General features: G+C 36.1%; 2 protein-coding genes across 2 annotated transcripts; both read left to right on the top strand.

The window, feature by feature from the left end:
- Positions 1-9,472: 9,472 nt before the first annotated feature.
- On the top strand, positions 9,473-10,087 carry LOC132296012 (uncharacterized). The gene has a single exon (XM_059794264.1). It carries the CDS (start codon positions 9,473-9,475, stop codon positions 10,085-10,087), a length of 615 nt encoding a protein of 204 aa, XP_059650247.1.
- An 8,042-nt stretch (positions 10,088-18,129) lies between these two features.
- LOC132294596 (probable glutathione S-transferase) lies at positions 18,130-20,567 on the top strand. The gene is made up of 2 exons (XM_059792504.1): positions 18,130-18,541; positions 20,015-20,567. Exons 1-2 carry the CDS (start codon positions 18,221-18,223, stop codon positions 20,375-20,377), a joined length of 684 nt encoding a protein of 227 aa, XP_059648487.1. The 5' UTR covers positions 18,130-18,220; the 3' UTR covers positions 20,378-20,567.
- The last annotated feature ends 668 nt before the right edge of the window (positions 20,568-21,235 follow it).

Raw genomic sequence — 21,235 nt, forward strand, 5'->3', positions numbered from 1 at the left:
CGCATCGTCTGAGAGTCAACTTTCTCTAAGGGACTAAAGTTGACAATTCACAATCGAACCACCCAAGTGGTTCTGGCACGCCCGTTTCACATTAATTTAAGATCGGATCTTAGGAGCCGATTTTAGGGTCAACATTTTTGGCACGCCCGGTGGGACCCCATCAGGTGAGCAAGTTATAGTAAGAATGCCTCCAAAGCTAAGAGGTTCAAAAGGTGTGAATACAGGAGATAATACTGACGAAGAAAATCCACAGATCGGCGTAGGCGATGATGTCGATTTTTCTATTCCATCCGACGTTCCTTTGGGTCCGGTACTGGATTCGATTATACAAAAATTCGATGCCCAGCAAGCTCAGATTAGTGAGGTGAGATCTCAAGTGGGAGAATCAAATCAGCTTTTGGTTTCTCAAATTCATGAGATGAGATCGATGACAGGGGAGTTGAACCAAATGATGTACGCTAGTTGGAGAAAATGAATCAAAAACTTGAAACCAATATATCGGCTAATCAAAGCCGACATGATCAAGCCGAAGCATCTCATGTCAATGAATCCATATTTCAGCGTATGACGGCTCCATTGGTCCATATATCCCAAGGACCACGAACAAGCACCGTACTGCCAAGTACAGGACTTGGTGTTACGGTCAGCAACGTGCCGAATCATACACTTGGCATGCTAATAGGAAATCCACCAATCTTATCAAATCCGTTGGTGGTGAATCATGTGCCGGTGTTCCAGCCATTAATGAATGATCAGCCTGTGCAGCGTTCCAATAAGCAGCCGATTCCACCAGTGAGAAATCAGCAAGAAGGTGTCGGCCATCTAAACCAAGGTAGGGTCAATCCTTTGATACCTCCAGTGGCTGCTGGGGGGCAAGTGAGTGCCGATCCACAAAGGGAGTGGGTTAATCCATTCATTCCGCGGCACCCAAATGATCCTCCAGGAAGAAATGCAGGGATGGATAGGGCTCAAATTTTAGCTTTTATACAGGCCGAAGTGGCACAAGGTCGTAGACGTGCTCGGCCGGTATACAGAAAGCCCTATCCTGAGCACGTAGATGCCCATGAGTTGCCCAGAAATTATCAGTATCCTGATTTTTCTATGTACAGTGGTGAAGAAAATTTCTCTACAATACAGCATATTGCAAGGTTCACTGCACAATGTGGAGAAGCTGGTTCTAACCCTTGGTTAAAGATGAGGTTATTCTCTAGCTCTCTTGCCAGGGCAGCTTTTGAATGGTACAGCAACTTACCGGCTAATTCTATTCAGACTTGGGATGAGATGGAGGAAACGTTCCATACCCAATTCTACCGAACAGAAACAACAGCTACACTGGCAGACATATCTAGATTATCTCAGTTACCGAGTGAATCGGTTGAGACTTTTATTGCCAGGTTCAGAAAGGTTAAGCTCAAATGCAGAGTAAGTTTGTCAGAACCAGAATACATCAAGTTGGCATTAAATGGTTTAAACATTAAACATCGCAAGAGGTTTAATAGGGTTGAGTTTCAAGATCTCTTTGATTTGGCAGACAGGGCTTCTCGGTATGAGGAGATACTAAAAGAAGAGAAAGAGAGGAAAAATTCTTCTAAGGGTACTTGGTACAAAGACCCTAATTATGAGGTATTCTCGGTAGAAGTTGGAGATAAATTAGAAATTGATGTCGCAGAGGTTAATATAAAGAAGTCATACGTTTGTGAGGTGTTGGTCAAACCAAAACCGACCACGGGGGGCCATTTATCAACGTTAACATTAGCAGCAAGGAAAGGTCCTGCCGATACCGGGAAAAGTTATTCTTTCGACTTGTCGAAAATAGATCAAATTTTTGATCACTTGATGGCCGATAAAATGATATCTTTGCCTAAAGGGTATAGGATTCCATCGGCAAGTGACTTGAAGGGAAAAGAGTATTGTAAGTATCATAACTCTTGGAACCATGCTACTAATGATTGTACTGTTCTACGAGGTGTATTGCAGAAAGCTATTGATAAAGGCACTTTAAAGTTCCCGGAGAAAACTCCAGAGACCATGAAGGTGGATACTAATCCGTTTCCAACAATCACATCTATAAATGTAATAAGCTTAGCCAAGCGAGAGAATCGGCAGGAGGAAGAGAAGTTATTTGGTAAGTTCCTTTCGTCAACTTTGACACCTAAAAAGATGGCAGAATTGCAAAAGCAATTAAGGGAAGCTCAATTAGCTTTAATTGATAATGGTTGTTGCCCAAATTGAAAAGGAAAGCAACAACCAAAGGAAGAAGTGCCAATGGAGGTTCAACCAAAGAAGAAAGGAATTCATTAGAGGCTTATTTTCCCGTTGAAGCCTAGGAAGGAGCTTCGACAAGGTGATTCCAGCAACAGCCATTTGGAAGCAGGAAGGCCAACTCGGCAAGGTGATATATCTAGCCGATTTCATTCCCAAAATCGGCATCCTAGTTTTAAGAGTCACCAGTTCTGTCAGAGATTTGGGTACAGAAAGGAGCTAATTCATATAGAGTACGAACTGTGAAACCAAGGACAGACTTAACTAAAGATAAATGGACTCGAGTTAATCATCCAAAGTTCCCTAAAGCTCAAAAATCTCAAAATGTGGGTCTAACTCGATCTCAGAAGCGTAGAGAACAAAGGAGAAGGGCTGAGCAAAAAAGAAAAGCTGAAGGAGGAAGCAAAGCAGTGCAAGCCGAGATTATTGGCATTCCAGACAAAGATAACCCGGATGAAGAGCATCAGCCGACGTGGCCTAGACGTAACAATGAATTCAGAATTCAGTATGGCAGTTTCCCAGACGAGATGTCATGTAACATGGCATTTGTATTGCCAGCAATGTTTCAGGCTCCATCGGCATCAAATGCAAATACTGAGAAGAATGAGAAAGAAACTCAGCCGATTCAGAATTTATCAATTCTTTCCTCAGAATCGGCAGAGAAGGTGGTTTTTGAAAAACCTCTGTTAGCAATGACTCAACAGCTCAGGCCTTTGTATGTTAAGGTGTGGGTAGAAGGTCAACCTATTAATCGAGTTTTGGTAGACAATGGCTCGGTTTTGAATGTTATTCCAGCAAACACATTGAAGAAACTCCGCAAGAGTATAGAAGATGTTATTCCTACTGATGTAGCAATTTGTGGTTTCAATGGAGGTTCTACCAGCACTAAAGGGATCCTTCCTTTAGAAGTAGAGGTTGGAGGTAGGACGTCTTATGCGGCATTTTTTATTATTGAATCTACGGCTTCCTATAATTTGTTATTAGGCCGTGATTGGATTCATCCGAATATGTGCATCCCATCATCATTACATCAGATGCTGATTTTTTGGGATGGAGATAAAGTAAAAATAGTAAATGCTGATGATAAGCCATTTGTGGCAAAAGTGTATTCGGCAGATGCTATTTTATATGACGAAGAATGTGTTCCTACCCGGTTTGTGGGAACAGGAGCCGATGGAAGACCAACCTCGGCAACCATGAGAAGAAGTCTTACCGATCGTGAAATAGGCGAGTTGCAGCAGGAGAATTCTAGGCCGAATGTAGAATGCCCTCGGCTTGCTATAATTGAAGAAGTTGTCGATGGAGACGAAACTTGAAAGGGAAGCTGCTCAGCAGCTGTGATACCCCCTAATTTCGGAACATAGGTTGATCAAGTCCGCGCACAAAATCAGGGGATATCAAAACAACTACAGTATTTAAACAAGCACAGATTACAAAATGAAACAAAGAATAAAATAAAACGCTGAAGAAACTAATAAATAATAAGTCCCTTAATAACTTCCAAACGGTTACAACTCGGGAATCCTGTAACTCAAGGACCCCTTAACCAAAAATCCATAATCCAGAAGTTCATTATTAAATACTAGTAACACACGAAGAAATACTAATATCCTACTTTTAAATAAAGCGAAAGAGTGGATAAGTCCTCCAGTTGCGGATCCTCAACCTTGAGACTTGAACTTCTAATAATCCTGAAAAAATAAATCGCGGGTTAAACCCTACGAGCAAGCTCTTTCTACTAAGCCTCTGAAAACCAATAAACAAATCATCTATACCAAACATCAACCCTACTAAAGTTTTAACTTTATTACACGATGCTACAAATATATATAAATACTTATATATGTAGTACAATAATCCTGTCTATTAATAGGTTCACTTAAATTGCCAAAACCATTAACCAATGGTTAATTACTAATCATACCTAAACTAATCCGACAATATATATTTCTTTTAAAAGAAACTCATCAATTCCTTAATTTTATCAAAGACAGTAATTTAATCATCTAAGCAATAAATTACAATTAACCGAATAATGAATTAAATCCAAAACCCAATAGTGATTTTTAGTTATTTAAAACACACCACTAATATCCAGGCCTTGACAAATCCTCCATGTCACCCAACATTATTCTATTTATGTATATAAAATAACGCACTAACTGGTAAGTATTGGATTATTTTAGTCTTAATCCAACATATACATACAATATTCACAGATGAAATTTTAATCATCTAACACGTAATAATTTAATTCTGCAATGGCAACTCAACCATGCCATTGTAAGTATATCTATTTATGTATTAGCAATTCAACCATGCTTCCTTAAGTATATTTATTTATACTTTTAAATAGCAATTCATCCATGCTTCCTCTACATGAAATTATTCATAAATAATAAGGCCATATATATTTAAACCGATGGCAACTCACCCATGCTTACAATTCAACCATGTACCATATTGTAAAACTAATTTAACCACATACCAAACCATACCTAGGCATTCCATGCATATAATAAGCATACCATTTAAGAATAATAAATATATATAAATATACATATCTATATACAAATACTTATATATATACGTCATTCCTTACTAACCAAATATATATATATAGACAGTTATATACACTTCCTTCCACCCCCAACTACTAATTAAAATTATATATGCACATGAAATACCCAAGCGATACTCTATGGCTCCCAAAACACTACGAACGCATCCGCTGATGGTTGTTTTCAACCCTAACCGTTTAAAACCAATTCTGGGAATTCACTAGGATCCCCAGGAACTTTCCAGGACCCCAAACACTATCCCACGCGCCCTCACGCGCCACTACACAGTCCTAGACTTGCTGCACTTGCCTCCACGTGCCACCAGTCACTGGCTGCTGTCCTCACGCGCCTACACGCGCCGGATTTGGCCCTCCGTGCGTGCTGGCCTCTCCTCATTGGTTGGCCTTCCTTGTCATGGTGAGCTCACCCACACTAGATCTTCATCTACCCTTTAGATTGCATCCAGTGGCCAAAACATGCAAACACACCATCTCTTCATGGACCGCGTCGCATCAGATCTTTCCGCTGTTGACTGGACCTTACCAATGGTCCAGATCTGTTGTGCACCTAAGTTTTATACGCCGTATCACACCACAATAGCTTCTTATCATCGGGGCCATTTAACGGTCCTGATTTAAGCGCACCAAGGCACTGTACACCTTGCCGCATTGAATTCCAGCCCCTTTATTTGGGTGCGCCGATCTCAAGTCTCCAGTATATAATATATACACGATATATATATAATAACTTCTAAAATCATAAAATAATTCCAGAAAATTCCCATAAAATCCCAGAAAATTCTAGAAAAATCCCACAAGCTTAATTTAATTATTTTGAGCTTAATTGAACATATATAGTTAAATTAAGATCTATTTAATTCAATTCATCACGATACACCAGGTTAAAGCAATCTATAAAAATTTCTGCAACCAAAGTTTAATTAATCTAATCTTACATACAAGATTTTACATTATCAGACATTACATACATACATACATTCACATGTTTAAACTTATAATTTTGTAAAGATTAAACATGCTCATATAATCCTACTAATAAATTAATTTAATTGAAAATAAATAAATAAATAAATACATAAACTATAATTTCGATAATCAGGTGATAGGTTTATGAGCCCTAAGAGGAGAAGTAGAGAAGAACTTGCCTTTCTTTTCCAAATCCGGTCTCCTCTTTCTTTGATCCGGTTTCTTCTTCGTTAGCCCTTCTTTTTCTCTCTCTAACTCTCTTATTTTTCTAACGTAGAAAAAACTTCTAACCCTAAAGTCTTATGTGTCTATTGAAACACATAAAAAAAAACCCTAAATCCTTTTCCCATTATGATTACCATAAAAATAAATAATATTTATCTTTTAACTAATATATATACATAAATATATTTTAATATAAATATATATATTACCTTCCATATATAACCATTAGTTAAATAAATTATATATACCTATATATATCAATATATATTTATATTGACATATATACCCCTCCACATGATTAAATATACCTATATATATCAATATATATTTTTATACACATATAATTATATAGGTATAATTATGCAAAGATAATTATTAAATATCTTCACAACCATGGGCCTTTAATAATTAACCCAACATGGCTTCCTTCAAGCCTAATACCACATCCTTTGACCCAACCTCCCTTAAACCCAATCCAAATATTTTAAATACATAAACTAACTAAATAAATAATACACGCAAGCGTAACTACACCTAAACCCAATAAACAATTCACTCATTAGCATTTCGCAAATCAAACACTACAATTTTAACAAATAAAATTATAAAACATAATTTAATTAAAATAAGACAATATATCTACACCCTTAATTAAATAAAACAAACCATAATTTATCTACGCACTTAATTAAACAAAACGAATCATAAATAAAATAAATCATAAAAAATAATAATAATAATAAAATAAAAATAATTAATTTTAATTAATTAATCCTTTAAAAATATTGGGGTATTACAGCAGCAGGCCTTTAGGGCCGCTTGCATCAGGCTTCAAGCGTACATCGCCGAAAAACGGCTAGAGAAAGAAGCAATAATAGAGCCAGGACCATCGGTCAATCTTACTGAAATCGATCGGTTCAGTAATGAAAAGTTGGATGCAATTCAGTTAGAAGACTTGGAGTTAGCGCCAGCAAAGCTCGACGATCTTAAAGCAGACACTCAAGATCCTTTAAAGGAGGTGAATTTAGGCACTGACACAGAGCCTCGATCTACTTATATTAGTACACTGTTAGAACCAGAATTACAAGCCGAGGTTATCGGTATGTTGAAACAATACAGTGATTGTTTTGCTTGGAGCTATGAATAAATGCCGGGTTTATCCAGAGATCTGGTGGAACATCGGTTGCCCATTAAAGATGGCTACAAGCCATATAAACAGCCACCTCGTCGAATGTCTCAAGAAGTAGTAAACAAAGTCAAGATGGAAATCGAACAATTATTGGATGCTGGCTTCATTCGAACTACAAGGTATGTTGAATGGTTATCAAATGTTGTCCCTGTTATTAAGAAGAATGAAAAATTACGTATATGTGTTGATTTCTGAAACATAAATTTGGCAACGCCAAAAGATGAATATCCAATGCCGGTAGCCGATCAGCTGATTGATGCGGCTGCAAAGCACCAAATTATGTCTTTTATGGATGGACACTCAGGCTATTATCAGATTTATATAGCCGAGGAAGACATTCCAAAAACAACTTTTAGGTGTCCCGGATCGATTGGAACTTTTAAATGGGTGGTAATGCCTTTTGGGTTGAAGAATGCTAGGGCCACATATCAACGAGCCATGAATTCTATTTTTCATGATATGCTCGGCAAGTTTATGGAGGTGTACATTGATGATGTGGTGGTAAAATCAACAACAAGGAAAGAGCATTTAGTCCACCTCAAAGCATCTTTTGAGAGGATGAGGGCTCATAAGCTAAAAATAAATCCAATAAAGTCTGCCTTTGGAGTATCGGCAGGAAACTTTTTGGGTTTCTTGGTTCATCAAAGGGGTATAGAGATCGATAGGAATAAAGCTAGGCGATTATTGATGCTAGTGCACCAAGAAGCAAGAAACAGTTGCAAAGGTTACTTGGACAAGTGAATTATCTTAGGAGATTTATTGCTAATACAGCTGGGAAGTTACATGTGTTTTCCCCGTTACTTAAGTTGAAGCAGATGGAAGAATTCAAATGGGATGATATTCATCAAAGGGCGTTTGACCAGATCAAGCAATACTTGTCGAGTTCTCCTGTCATAATGCCATCAAGGAAGAAATGGCCGATGAAATTATACTTATCGGCTGCTGAAGAATCCATTGGAGCTATGTTAGCACAAGAGAATGAAGCAGGAAGCAAACAAGCGACATATTACCTCAGTCGAGTTTTAACTCCAGTCGAGTGTAGATATACACCGATTTAGAAATTATGTTTGGCCTTGTATTTTGGAGCAATGAAATTGAGAGTATATATGTTGCCTGTTTTGGTTTATATTATTTGCCAAACCGATCTTATAAAGTATATGCTATCAAAGCCGTTAATCACAAGTCGGATTAGCAAGTGGGCTTTGGAGCTAATGGTATTCAATTTTGCATATGTTCTACAAAAGGCAATTAAGGAAAGAGCATTGGCAGATTTTCTTGCTGATCATCCCTCGCCCGAAATTGAGTCACAAGTATTTGATGAGCTTGACTCGGCATCCATATTCATGACTCCATGGACTTTAATGTTCGATGGGTCAAATACCAGTGAAGGCTTAGGTGCTGGTATAATGATAATATCCCCAACAGGGAATCAAATCTCGTTTTCTTTCTTTTTGGATTTCAGATGTTCAAAGAATCAAGCCGAATATGAAGCATTAATTATCGGCTTAGAAATTTTGTTGGAAATGGCAGTCAAAGATGTCCACATTGTGGGATATTCGAGTTTAGTGATTAATCAAATCTCAGAAGACTTTAAATGTTTGAATTGGCAATTAAGACCATTTCATTCGTTGGCAACCCAATTGGTTAACCAATTTCACAATGTGACTTTGGAATATAGACCAAGGGCCATGAATAAACTAGCTAATGATTTAGCACAGACAGCTTCAGGAGTAAGGGTGCCGAGTGGAATGAAGGAAAGAGTAATGAGGATTACACGCCGATCTCTTCCATCAGCTGAAACAAGAAATCAAATTATGGAAAAAGTCTTTGCCACTGATGTTGCCGAATTGGATGATGATGATTGGCGAATTCCTTACATCTTGTTTTTGCAACATCCAACTCCTGAAGCTGATCGAAGAATTAAAAAAAGTGCAGTCGATTATGTGCTTATGGATGGAGATCTTTATAGAAGATCGGTTGATGATGGTTTGTTATTTCAGTGCATTAGCAAGTTTGAAGGTCTGAAGATTATGGCTGAGGTACATGAATGGATATGTGGAGCTCACCAAGCTGGCATAAAAATGAGGTAGTTGATACGCCGATATGGATATTATTGGCCAGGAATAAGAAAAGATTGCATGACTTATGCAAAAGGTTGTATAGACTGTCAAAAACATGGTCTAATATAGTGGGTCCTAGCAATAGAAATGCAATTACTAGTTAAACCATAGCCTTTCAGAGGATGGGCTATGGATCTAATTGGCAAGATTAATCCTCCTTCATCAAAAGGTCATCATTGGATTATTCTAGCTACCGATTGCTTTACTAAATGGGTAGAAGCCGAGGAATATGTATCGGTAACTCATAATACCGTTATACAATTTTTGGAGCGACATATCTTTCACCGATTTGGATTACCGGAAACAATTGTTGCCGATAATGGATCTATTTTTCGAGCAAATGAAGTATTACAACTTGGCCGTGACATGCAGGTGAAAATGGTAATTTCAACACCCTATTATGCTCAAGGGAATGGTCAAGCCGAGGCTTCAAATAAAGTTGTTATTGAAATTATTGATAAAATGATAAAAGACAAACGAAGGCGTTGGCATGAAACTCTTTCAGAAGCCTTATGGGCCTATAGAAACTCAAAAAGGACAAGTACGGGAACAACTCCATATCGGTTAACATTTGATCATGATGCGGTGTTGCAGATGGAATTAAACGTTAAATCGGCAAGGGTAGCTTTGCAACATAATCTCATACCTGCTGATTATAATGAAGCTATGCTAATTGAGTTAGAAGATTTAGATGAGGTCCAGAAACTTGCTTTGGACCACCTTATGGTTCATAAAGTAAAGTAATGAAGGCTTACAATAAAAAGGTGAAGTTCAAGTCATTTGCAGAAGGTGATATGGTGTGGCAAACAATCCTTCCACCTGGGAAGGTGGATAGAGTTTATGGCAAGTGGTCACCTACTTGGAAGGGTCCATATTTGGTTCATCAAGTGTTACATGGAGGCGCTTATAGGTTAAAAGATCTAGATGGTGAAATCCATGAGAGACCAATAAATGGAAGGTACTTGAAGAAATATAATCCAACTATTTTTGAACTTATGGAGGAAAAGAAGACCTCCACTAAGTAAAAAATAGATTGGATTGTTTTGTTTTGTTTTATGTTGTTTCGTTTTATGTAAGTTATTTTGAAGCCAATAAATCAAAATAAAGATATAGTAAAATGAAATTCCGGAGGTCATTATACCAAATATTGTCCAAAACATTAAATCAAGCCCACAAAAAAGTAAGATTGTTCAAAACCATATTACAGTCCTTTGTAAACAGATAGTTCTTGGTGTAAGAAAATAATCAAGGTTGGGTAAAGTTTGTGTAAAAAACTTCAAATTTGGTCTTGAAACCGGCCCAGGAGGTAATGGTTTGTTAGAGCTTGGTCTCTGCTTGCTTCTTAGACCGCTCCAATTGAGGTAATTGGGTCTGCAACGCCTTGAATTTGGGAGCAGCAGTTTCAGCTTGGATTTTTAATTCCATCACTTTTTCATTAAGCTGGGTCTTGTCTAGCTGTAATTGAGCAAGCTCGGCTAGAAGTTTCTTCTCTCTGATCTTTAACTCAACAGCTTCTTTCTTCAAAGATGAGTGGAGTTCTTTGCCCATTTTCAAAGTTTTGACCAGCTTTTCCTTTTCTTGGGTTTGAGCAGCACAATGGTGGAGGATTTGAGTAGACTCGGCATAAGCAGTCATCATAGAAGGGACTTGAAGTTGGAAGTTCTTGAAGAAAGCTTGGTCACCTAAAGAGAATCTTGGGTAACTACTCAAGAAGGACAAGGTTTCAGTTAACTCATTTCTAAATGAAGGTGCTAGAGACAAGTCTTGTTGCACCATTTGGGACAGGATTTGGATGGCTTTTGTAACTTCTGGGGGTGTGTCAGAGGTTTGCTCAGGTGAAATTTCAGGAAGTTCAAGATCAGGTGGGTCAAAAACATAATCAAATAACAAGTCAAGGGTTGCAAAGGGAGAGCTTGGGTTGTTACTGACAGGATTGGTTGGAATAACCGAGCCTTGTTGTACCTCAGATATGCCATAGCTATAATAAGTTTACAAGAACATGTTATAAAAGAAATGTATAAACACATATATCATTACTTACTTCATCAGAATCTCCGACTTGTTCATGAATTGATGCTGCAGCCAAGGGTGGAGAAGGCACAGGGGACCTTTGTTTTTCACCAACTGATAACTCGATTTTCTCTTCTTCTCCAGCATGGTCTGTAGAAATTTCTTGAATTGATTTTTGTTCTGAAGAGAGTAGAGTTTCCTGAAATCAATGCCGACTTAGTTATATTATAAAGAGGAAAAGTAATATATGAGGTCAGGCAAAAAAGAGATTACACTAGGAGAGGCAGCAGCAGGTTTCCTTTTCTTAGATATAACCTCTTCGTCATCCTCTTCATCATCATCATCAATCAGTTCAAAATGTCTTTTAGCTCGTGACTTTTTGGGTTTTTTCCCTTCTTTTTTGTTGTTTTCTGGACAAAAGTGTTAGCAAGAAAAAGGGGTATGCATAAAAAGAATAAATATATAATTTAGTTAAGGGTGTTACCTTAGTAACCGAGGATGGAGGTATGCTTTGAAGAGGGACATAAAAATCGACTTGAGTTTCTTCAGATTTGGTGGATTTCTCTGGGGCATTGGAATGAGTACCTGAATTTATGATTAATAAGCATATAAACCAGATAGAAGTTCTATGGAAAAGATAAAGATATATAAAACTTACTTTGCCGAGAGCAAGATTTGGTCCTACCTGCAAGAGCTGTGGGAGGAGGGCGAGTTGGTGTTGTATTTATTATTTTCTCTGGTTCAGGAGCAATAGAGGAGCTATGGGTTCAATGGAATCTAAACCCTGAAAGTTAAGGGAAACGAACTTATAGGAGCCAAGGAGAGTGCACACGAGCTGACTGGAATCCACGGTCCTGGTAAAAGTGATGTAGTATGTCCACCAATCCTCAAACTTTGGGTCAGTACTGGGTTTTTCAAGGAAGGGTTTATACTGAAACCCTTGAAGAAGTTGAGTGAATCGATTAGACACATCTTGAACCTGTTCACTGTTGGAAAGCTTCACTCGCCGGTGATAGTTCTTGTTGTAAGAAAAATGGAGAGGTAATGGGATCATCTGCGTCAATCCAAATTGCCGAGCTAACTGCGCTGGGTTATAAAACTCAACCCCAGTTCGGCTCTTGGGAAAATTGGGAGCAATGGTATTACAAGGTATGTCTCTTGCGACCAAGAAGTGGCCCATGAAGAGATATAAAGGTTAATCTGTTCAGGAGAAGACTCGGCAGTTAGAGGAAACAACCAAGATAGAGTTAGTTGATATTTAGAAAAAGGAAGGAATTGAGATTGAGTCCTGATCTTGCACTGATGATAGAAGAATTGAAAACAGTCATTAAAGGAATGGTCTTTGGGTTTGACTCTATCATATCCAAATGATAGTAAAGGATCATTTGGAGCAGGCCGAATGGGAGAGAATAACTCAGGGAAATATGCCTGTAGCCAGAACTGATATAGCTAGACTGGACCTCCAGATCTTGCAAAATTGGAAGTAATAAGGTCGGATAAGCCTCTATACAAGGACGTTAACAGGAATGGAGCTAAAGCCATGGGTTTCCCTTTGGATAATGCGATAGCCAATTAGGTAAGGTCCTTGGTAATCTGGATAGCAGGAGCACACAACAAGTATCTACACAGCCACAGTAGTAAAAATCCTATGTGTTCTTGTTCATCTACATCAGTTCCTTCTTCTCCTAACATTTCTTTCAAGAATGGTCCATGTGATTGCACAAAGGGTTTAGCCCCTTTCTGTTCTGGGAAGTAAAAGGAGGTTTTTTCATCTTGGAGGAGATAGTTGATTTCATCTCCTCCAAGTTTTAAACCTGTTAGAAAGCAGACGTCCCTCAAGGTAGGGGCCATCATGCCACAGTGCAAGTGTAGTGAATTGGTTGTGGGGGACCAAAAGTGCAAAGAGGCAAAAAATAATGCTCGTTCAAAAGAGAAGGGAATCTTACTAAGCTGAATGAGGTCAAAAATACCCATCTTTTTCCACTGCTCTCCTTTTGCTGCTAATACACGATCCACCAAATCGTTCCATTGGAGCATCGATGGATGCCACTTTCTGACAGAGAGAGTTGGTCGGTCTCCTTCCGCTGTTAGATAAAGAATTTTGGAATAAGGAAGGTGAGGTTCGGCTTGTGGATAAATTGAAGCTAAGAAAGGGGGAAATCGAGTAACAAATGCTGGGCCAAGTCACTTAACATTTTCAGAGAGGTCGATTAACGTATTAGAATTCAGTTCGCTTTGATATAGGGTTTTGATCGCTGATTTTGTTAGTTGGGTATGCGATGTCGCTTCTGGAAAAGGGTTTTCCAAGTTTAGATCAGTTTGTTTCATTGTTTTTGAAGTCATGTTGCAGAAAAGGTTCCGTTAGGGAGAAGATTGGAGAAGAAGGGTTTGTGGTAGAAAGAAGAGTCTGCAAAAGGTTATGGGTTATGCAACAGCCGTGTTTGGTGGAAGATATGTGATTACGGCGATAATTAATGAGTGATAAGATGGTTATCATAATCGATATGTGTTGGGAAGCGAATCGAGATAAAACTGATAGGGTTATTAGATATATACAGAGTTATGATGCAATGGGTGTGTTTGAATTTTGGAAGCCGAAGGGTTAAAACGGCTACCAAAATTGGGGGGCATTGTTGACACCCATTTTGGTATTTGGATTGTTAACCCATCTTCGGCCCAGTCATGAAAACCAAATACCCTTGGCATCCGTTTTGGTAATTGGGTTTTGGCCCTAATTGGATTTGATGAGCAATGAAGCATTGGGCCGAGAGAATATAATGGGCTGAAACATATTACAATGAGGTTGGGCTAGGAGGTATGTGGATTCGCAAATGATTTGGTTCCGGCTGGGATAATGCAATGCAGTTAAGTTGTTGGGCCATACACATCACATGGATATGGATTACAAGAGAGAGGGCAATGACGTGATACACACAAGGGCGTCACCGATCATATGGATTATATTTGAAATACTTTTGAATTTTATGTTAGTTAAGAATTAATATTTATCTAGGAACTTTAGTTTGAATTTAAATTCAGTATTAAGTGATAGAGTTAGAGTTTTATTATAATTAGAATACTTATTAGTAGGAATTTGATTCTAATAATTTCTATAAATAAACAAAGAGGCATGCTGAACAAAAGGTCCAGTACCCTCAGAATCCTTATTATTATTTTGTTTGCTTTCTCAAGCACTTTCCTCAAATAGCATTCTTGCTATCTTTATCTTTCTCTCTATTTCAGTCTTGTTCTATCTCTCTCCCCATATCTCTTTCTCCCTATCTCTTCTCCCTGTCACTTTCTATATCTATTTCTTCTCTTTTCTATTCTCTTATTACGTTACTATAAATTGTTTACGGAAAGTCCTTTTAACTAAGGCATTTTTGAACCCAAAAGAGGAATTTATTTGTTCTATTTTTCCTCGCATCGTCTGAGAGTCAACTTTCTCAAAGGGACTAAAGTTGACAATTCACAGTTGAACCACCCAAGTGGTTCTGGCACGCCTGTTTTACATCAATTTAAGATCGGATCTTAGGAGCCGATTTTAGGGTCAACAATTTATCATCAAATGGGACCCGCAAATTCAATTCCATTTTTCCTACTTCTTTATCTCAATTCGGCAGCCCCACCTGCCTCATAGATGATATACACTATATATATATATATATATATATATATATATATATATATATATATATATATTGTACACAAATCCATCCACCACTTGTTTAACAATTCAAGCACAAACAATATCTCCTAATGGTGAACCCCACAAATTATCATTTCCATTCACCAAAACTAGAATTCGTAGCCATCATTCTTGAGTTACTTTTGGCCTCATTTATATACATATCTATCAATTGTCCAATAACATGCAATCAGTAGAATGAAAATCCAAGACAAAATAAATATCAATCAAATAAAACACACCAAGCTCATTGGGCACCGAAAATGAAAAAGAAAGGATACTATTCCACTGTCTTCTTAACAAATCAAGGCCCAACATCACTGATAATCATTCTTGACAATTAAAAATAATAAAAATAAATATAAATTCAATTTTTAAAAATTCGAGTTGTCACAAATATAATTTCATGAGTAAAATGAAGATATGACTAAGAAAATTGGTATTTTTGTCACTGTAGGGTTTGGAGAGTTTTTAATTTCAAACCCTTAGAGATCTCCTGTTTATAATAAAGCAACCTTAATTTTATGCTAAAACTCATCTTTCACAATAAAGATATCTGCCAATTTGTACGAGATTTACCTCATAAAAAATGAAGGGATAATTTGTTATGAGTATAATAATATTGTTGTCTAAATAAGCTTGGCTTGCAGCCCTAATTTTCACCATCACTTCACTTTGTTGAAAATGAATACTGTTTAATTACATCAGCCACAATTAACAAGGTTTATAATTTATACAACAATGGAAAAAAGTTAATATAATTTCATAAGTAAAATAAAGAACTTAAATATATATGACAAAGGTAAAAAAATTTATATTTTACCATTGTAGGGTCGAAGACTTTTTTATTTCGAACCGTGACTCTCAACTCATAATAAAGTAATCTTATTTTTAACTCCTCTTTCACAATAAAGATATGGAGGAAATATATACTAATTGTATGCCAGAAGATCTCTCCTAATAATGTAAAGGTTCTAGTTTTTATTATAGTAAAATTAAAATAAATTAAAATCATTGAAATAAAAAGAACTATATATCATTTATATTTTTATTAAAATATTCATAACAAATACTCCATGTGTTTCAAAAAATATGTATCATGATTCCCCAAACAGAACATCTAACTTAGGACAAAGATAGTACTAACAAATAGCGTGTGAGACAAATTGTCAAAGTCAAGTTCTTCGTCGGGGAAAAAGCTAGACACAATAGACTAAAAAAACACACAAATATATTGAGAAGAAAATATATATATATATATATATACTACTTCCAACCCATATTAATTATTAACTTAAAAAAAACTTAACTCTAATATGAAATATAAATAGTACTATATAAATATATAAAAAAATATATATATGACTAAAAATACTCAAAAATAAATAAAACGTAGATCCGTGGAGTGCCCTACAAATAATGTGCGAGACAAATTGTCAAACTCGAACTCCTCGTGGGGGAAAAACGAGGCCACTGTACTATATAAATATATAAAAAAATATATATATGACTAAAAATACTCAAAAATAAATAAAACGTAGATCCGTGGAGTGCCCTACAAATAATGTGCGAGACAAATTGTCAAACTCGAACTCCTCGTGGGGGAAAAACGAGGCCACTGTCCCTATCCAATTCAAACAGCAGACTACAAATACACACGAATAGAGCGATGCTACTGAGTAGGAAATATATATATATATATATATAGATTCACAACGGCCAGTTAGAGACTACTCATTTTTTAATTTTAAATATAAATGAGACCACTTAGGATGGGATCTCTCGAGGTTGATAGTTCAACTTTTCCGAGGACACATTTTGGGTTTATATGTTTGCTTTACTTTCTGAGAAAAAATATTACGAGTAGTAAATTATATAAATTAAAAGGGATAAAAGTGAAAAAAAATTCTTGAAACTTTGACATAAAATCCGTTGCTGCAGAAACATTAAAAATATTAAATTATTATTTCAACATCACTATTAACAAAATATTTCAGCAATGAACAAAATAAAATATTATTTAACAAACACAATTTTTTTCACTATTTACCATTATGATACCAAAAATAAAATACATATTGAAGAAACCCTTAGTTACTAATTTACAATAAACCATATTTGTGTTGGGTAATGAATGACGCGCGACATAAAAACTTCATTATTTTATTACACCATATATACACATCATTCATGACCTATAGATCCACGCCTCTCCCCCATCCGGGCTGCTATATTAACGTAAATTTACTAGTGTTATTTACCGCCACAATCTTAACTTGTTCATCAAAGATTGACTTCTTTTTTTTTAGTCTAAAAGGTAATTTGACTTGATCATTCTCTCATGAATCGTTTGTTTCACCATGGCTTACGTTTGTCATACATACATATATATATATATGTATGTATGTATGTTCCAAAGGTGTGAATTACTATTTTTTATAACATTCATAAACTAGATTGAAAAAGACCGAGACCAAAAGAGTTTGTATTCCTATGCAACTGATAAGGAATTTTAAACAGTTCGGAATTCAAGTGTTTTTTTTTTCAATTATTTACCCTATTAGGCATTGACTTCATCATCAGAGAGTTGTTGGCCGGTCCCCATCAATGCTACTTCCAAATTCAAGTGTTTTTTTTTCTTCAATATTTACTCTATTAGGCATTAACTTGATCACCAGAGATCCTTTCTTGTGAGAAAATTTTCTCCTTCGAGCCATGATTGAATCATGCAGCAATAATTATGATCATATATTAAATGAAAAAATTTGACTATAACATCATGTATAATATAATATATTTCTTTTGATATTCAAATAATCGTCATCATCTAAATTCTATGATTTTAATATATAATTTTTAAATAAATTAAAATTATATAATTGTATCATTCAATAGATATATAAAATAGAATTTATATTGTGTCAGTGCTTATTAAATATGTTTAATTGCTTTAACTTCTATAAATAAAAATAAAAAATAGTCAATGAAATAACTTAATAGAGTAATTGTAAAATTACATGAATACCCTTACATGTATTTTATTCATAATCAAGTATATATATACACACACACATGGGATGGTCTCATGTGGTACTATGACTTGCAGATTATTTTCCTAGATGCTATCTAGGAGTATATAATAAGAGGAGGACTAGTCATAAAATCGCAGAGAGTCATATATGGAGGGCGAAGAAGAGGTGAAGCTATTGGGAGCATGGTACAGTCCATTTGTTCAGAGGGTGAAATGGGGTCTGAAGATGAAGGGAGTCCAGTACCAAGACATCGAACAAGACCTCACCAACAAGAGCCCTCTTCTCCTCAACTCCAACCCTATACACAAGAGAGTACCTGTCCTGCTTCACTCCACCCACAAACCAATCTCTGAGTCACTTGTCATCGTTGAGTACATTGATGAGACTTGGGAACACAACCCCTTGTTGCCTAAGGACCCCTATCAAAGAGCCATGGCTAGATTCTGGGCTAAGTTTGCTGAGGAAAAGGTATGTGTCTCCTATTTTCTTCCATTTATTTGGTCAAAACAATGGATTTATGGTCAGATGCTATATATTATCATGTACAGAACCTTGCTAAAAGAACAAAGATAGAAAATTAAATGTATCAAGCGCGTGGCTCGCAGTATTAGTCACGATTGTGGTATCGGTGGCGGTATAACAAACTCAGACAAAATTAGTTTAAACTGAATGATATGGACCTTGTATTGGTCGATACGGTAAACCGTGATACGATAAACCATGATGCCTGTTTTTCATTACTGATCCAACAGATCTAAAGTATTCATATGTTCAAGGTTGGCTGGAGTCTTGATCAACTTAGATAGTCTCTAATGCCCTGACCCCTAAAAATGTAATGAATCTTTATATATAATTTTAGGTTTCATCATATATATATATATAAAGATTCATTACAATTTTAGGTTTCATCCTATATTCTTAGTCTGATCAAGCATGCTGATTTTTCACTGTTGATCTAGCAAATTTAAAGTGTTCATATGTTCAAGGTCGGCTAGAACCTTAGTCAACTTAAACCGTCTCTAATGGTAACCTTGGCCCCTAAAATTGTAATGAATCTTTATATTCTTTAGCTGCAAATGAATATTTATATTCTTTGGTTGCAACACATAATATATTAATAGTGGGCCATCCAATTTAATTCATCCTATGGATTCATTTCCATGAAGAATATGCATGTCTATCCACAAGTGACTCCTAGTTTTTCTTCGCTTTCCTACCTTTTCTATTATATTAAACTCTCCTGTATGTTTTCTCCTTGTTAACGTCTCCCCCCATTGAACTCAAACTTCTTTTCCATCTCTCTCACGTCTCTTATTTTTTATTCTCTCATATTTATTTCCTATTTTTTATTCTCATGAATCTTTTCGTATCTTTGAACTCTTCAATATTTATATTCTTGCAAACTTCCACTTTGTATGTGTTTCAAATTAATATTCCAGTTGGGCAGTATGGTACACTAAAGTAGAGGCAATTGTCTCTATTGGATTTTTTTTTTTGTTATTTGTATTTTCTATACACGTACTTTGATAATTATAAAAGTGCCCTCATTGAACTAGTAAAAAATTCATAAAAGTCCTTAAGAAAAACTTTCAAAATTCAGAAAGACTCCTCATATTTTAATTCATTTGCCAACAAGATTATCAAAATTCAGCGAAAAAAGGAATCATGTCTTTTGGGTTCCATAAAATATTTAAAATGCAAAATTCACACCTCCTTCGATATTTATTATTTCAAATCAAAATTTATTCTCATGGTATTGTTTGTTTGTTCTTTAATTAGATAAGTGCTCACACACACTTCCAGACTCAAACCTTAGAAGGAACACCATTGTACTAGATGTCTTTTGGTATTATCAATTTTGTCAATCTGAACTGAAAATCCACGATTTAAATCGCATATTATTTTTGGATAACAATAATAATTATATTGATATTGTTGTAGTTTACTGAAGTGGTAAGGAAAACAGTATTTCTTGATGGAGAGAAACAAGAAAAGGAAGTGATGCAAGCCATAGATGCCCTAGAAATCATTGAAGGAGAGCTCAAGGGTAAGAAGTTCTTTGGAGGTGACACCGTTGGGTATGTGGACATCGTCATGGGGTGGATTGCTGTTTGGCTTGGAGTGGTTGAGGAGGTTGCAGGCATCAAAGTGTTTGACCCTCTAAAGTTCCCCTGTTTGGATACATGGATGGGTTGCTTTTTAGAGTTACCATTCATCAAAGAGGACTTACCACCAAGGGATAACTTGGTAGCCTACTTCCACAATTACCGTCAATTTGTACTGGCTTCACCTGCTCAAATATGAGAGGTTTCGACACGAATTCTCTGGTGTACACATGCAAGCGATCTGAGTCATTTCGTGCTGTATAACACGGTGCTATTACAAAAAATTACTAAATTAAAAATAAAGAACTAGTTATGTCATGTATCTAATATTATTATCTTAATACACTTGGAAGGCTTTTCACCATCGTTTTGCTTTGTTTAGAATGCAACACCATCTCTTATTCCTAGTTTACTAACCGTGACCTATGATTAAAATTTTTAATTATGGTCAAATGTTTGTGGGAATGATTGTTTCAGATAAAACCTAACCGAAATCGTTCCTAGTCTTCATCATCTTTGGAGTAGTTCCGTCGCCGTCACCATCACCGTCGTTGTTGATGCTGGAAGACCACCGAGCTTATTTGTATATATATATATACACACATATATTTTAGAGAGAGAAACTGTTGGGGACAATGTTGTCTTTTTAAATTTGTTGATATTTTAGCTTAAAATGAATTTTAAAAATAAGGGTAGATTTGTCTTTTTCGTACGTTTTTTAACAGTGTTACAATAATTTTGAAAAGTTATTTCGGAATGATATTTGGCCAAACCTAAAGAGGTGTCAGTGAAATTAACCCTTAAATTTAAGATATTTTTTTAAATTTGGCTCACATAATTAATGAAAGTAATTTGAAAAAGTTCTTTAATTAGTTCGGGGTAAGATAATAATTTCACTTATTTTCTTGAGAAGAATACGATTCATTTGAATTCTTTGAAAAACAAAAACAGAAGAGCGAACCATCATTTCTTTTTCCTCCTCTTTTTTTCCTTTGAAAATTCAGAAAAAGCAGACTTCCCGAAACCGCCAAATTGTCTGAGTCATTATCCTCGTGGG

The sequence above is a fragment of the Cornus florida genome, unplaced genomic scaffold, assembly GCF_030987335.1.
Source record: "Cornus florida cultivar Cherokee Brave unplaced genomic scaffold, ASM3098733v1 CherokeeBrave_3.0.0_Hap2_Chr02, whole genome shotgun sequence".
Lineage (NCBI taxonomy): Eukaryota > Viridiplantae > Streptophyta > Magnoliopsida > Cornales > Cornaceae > Cornus > Cornus florida.

What these genes read in the sequence shown, in the direction of transcription:
- LOC132296012 (XM_059794264.1), top strand. Translation starts at nt 9,473, where the DNA reads ATGGATCTAATTGGCAAGATTAATCCTCCTTCATCAAAAGGTCATCAT.
- LOC132294596 (XM_059792504.1), top strand. Translation starts at nt 18,221, where the DNA reads ATGGAGGGCGAAGAAGAGGTGAAGCTATTGGGAGCATGGTACAGTCCA. An exon ending in CTAAGTTTGCTGAGGAAAAG is followed by an intron (nt 18,542 to 20,014) that starts GTATGTGTCTCC and finishes ATATTGTTGTAG; the next exon opens with TTTACTGAAGTGGTAAGGAA.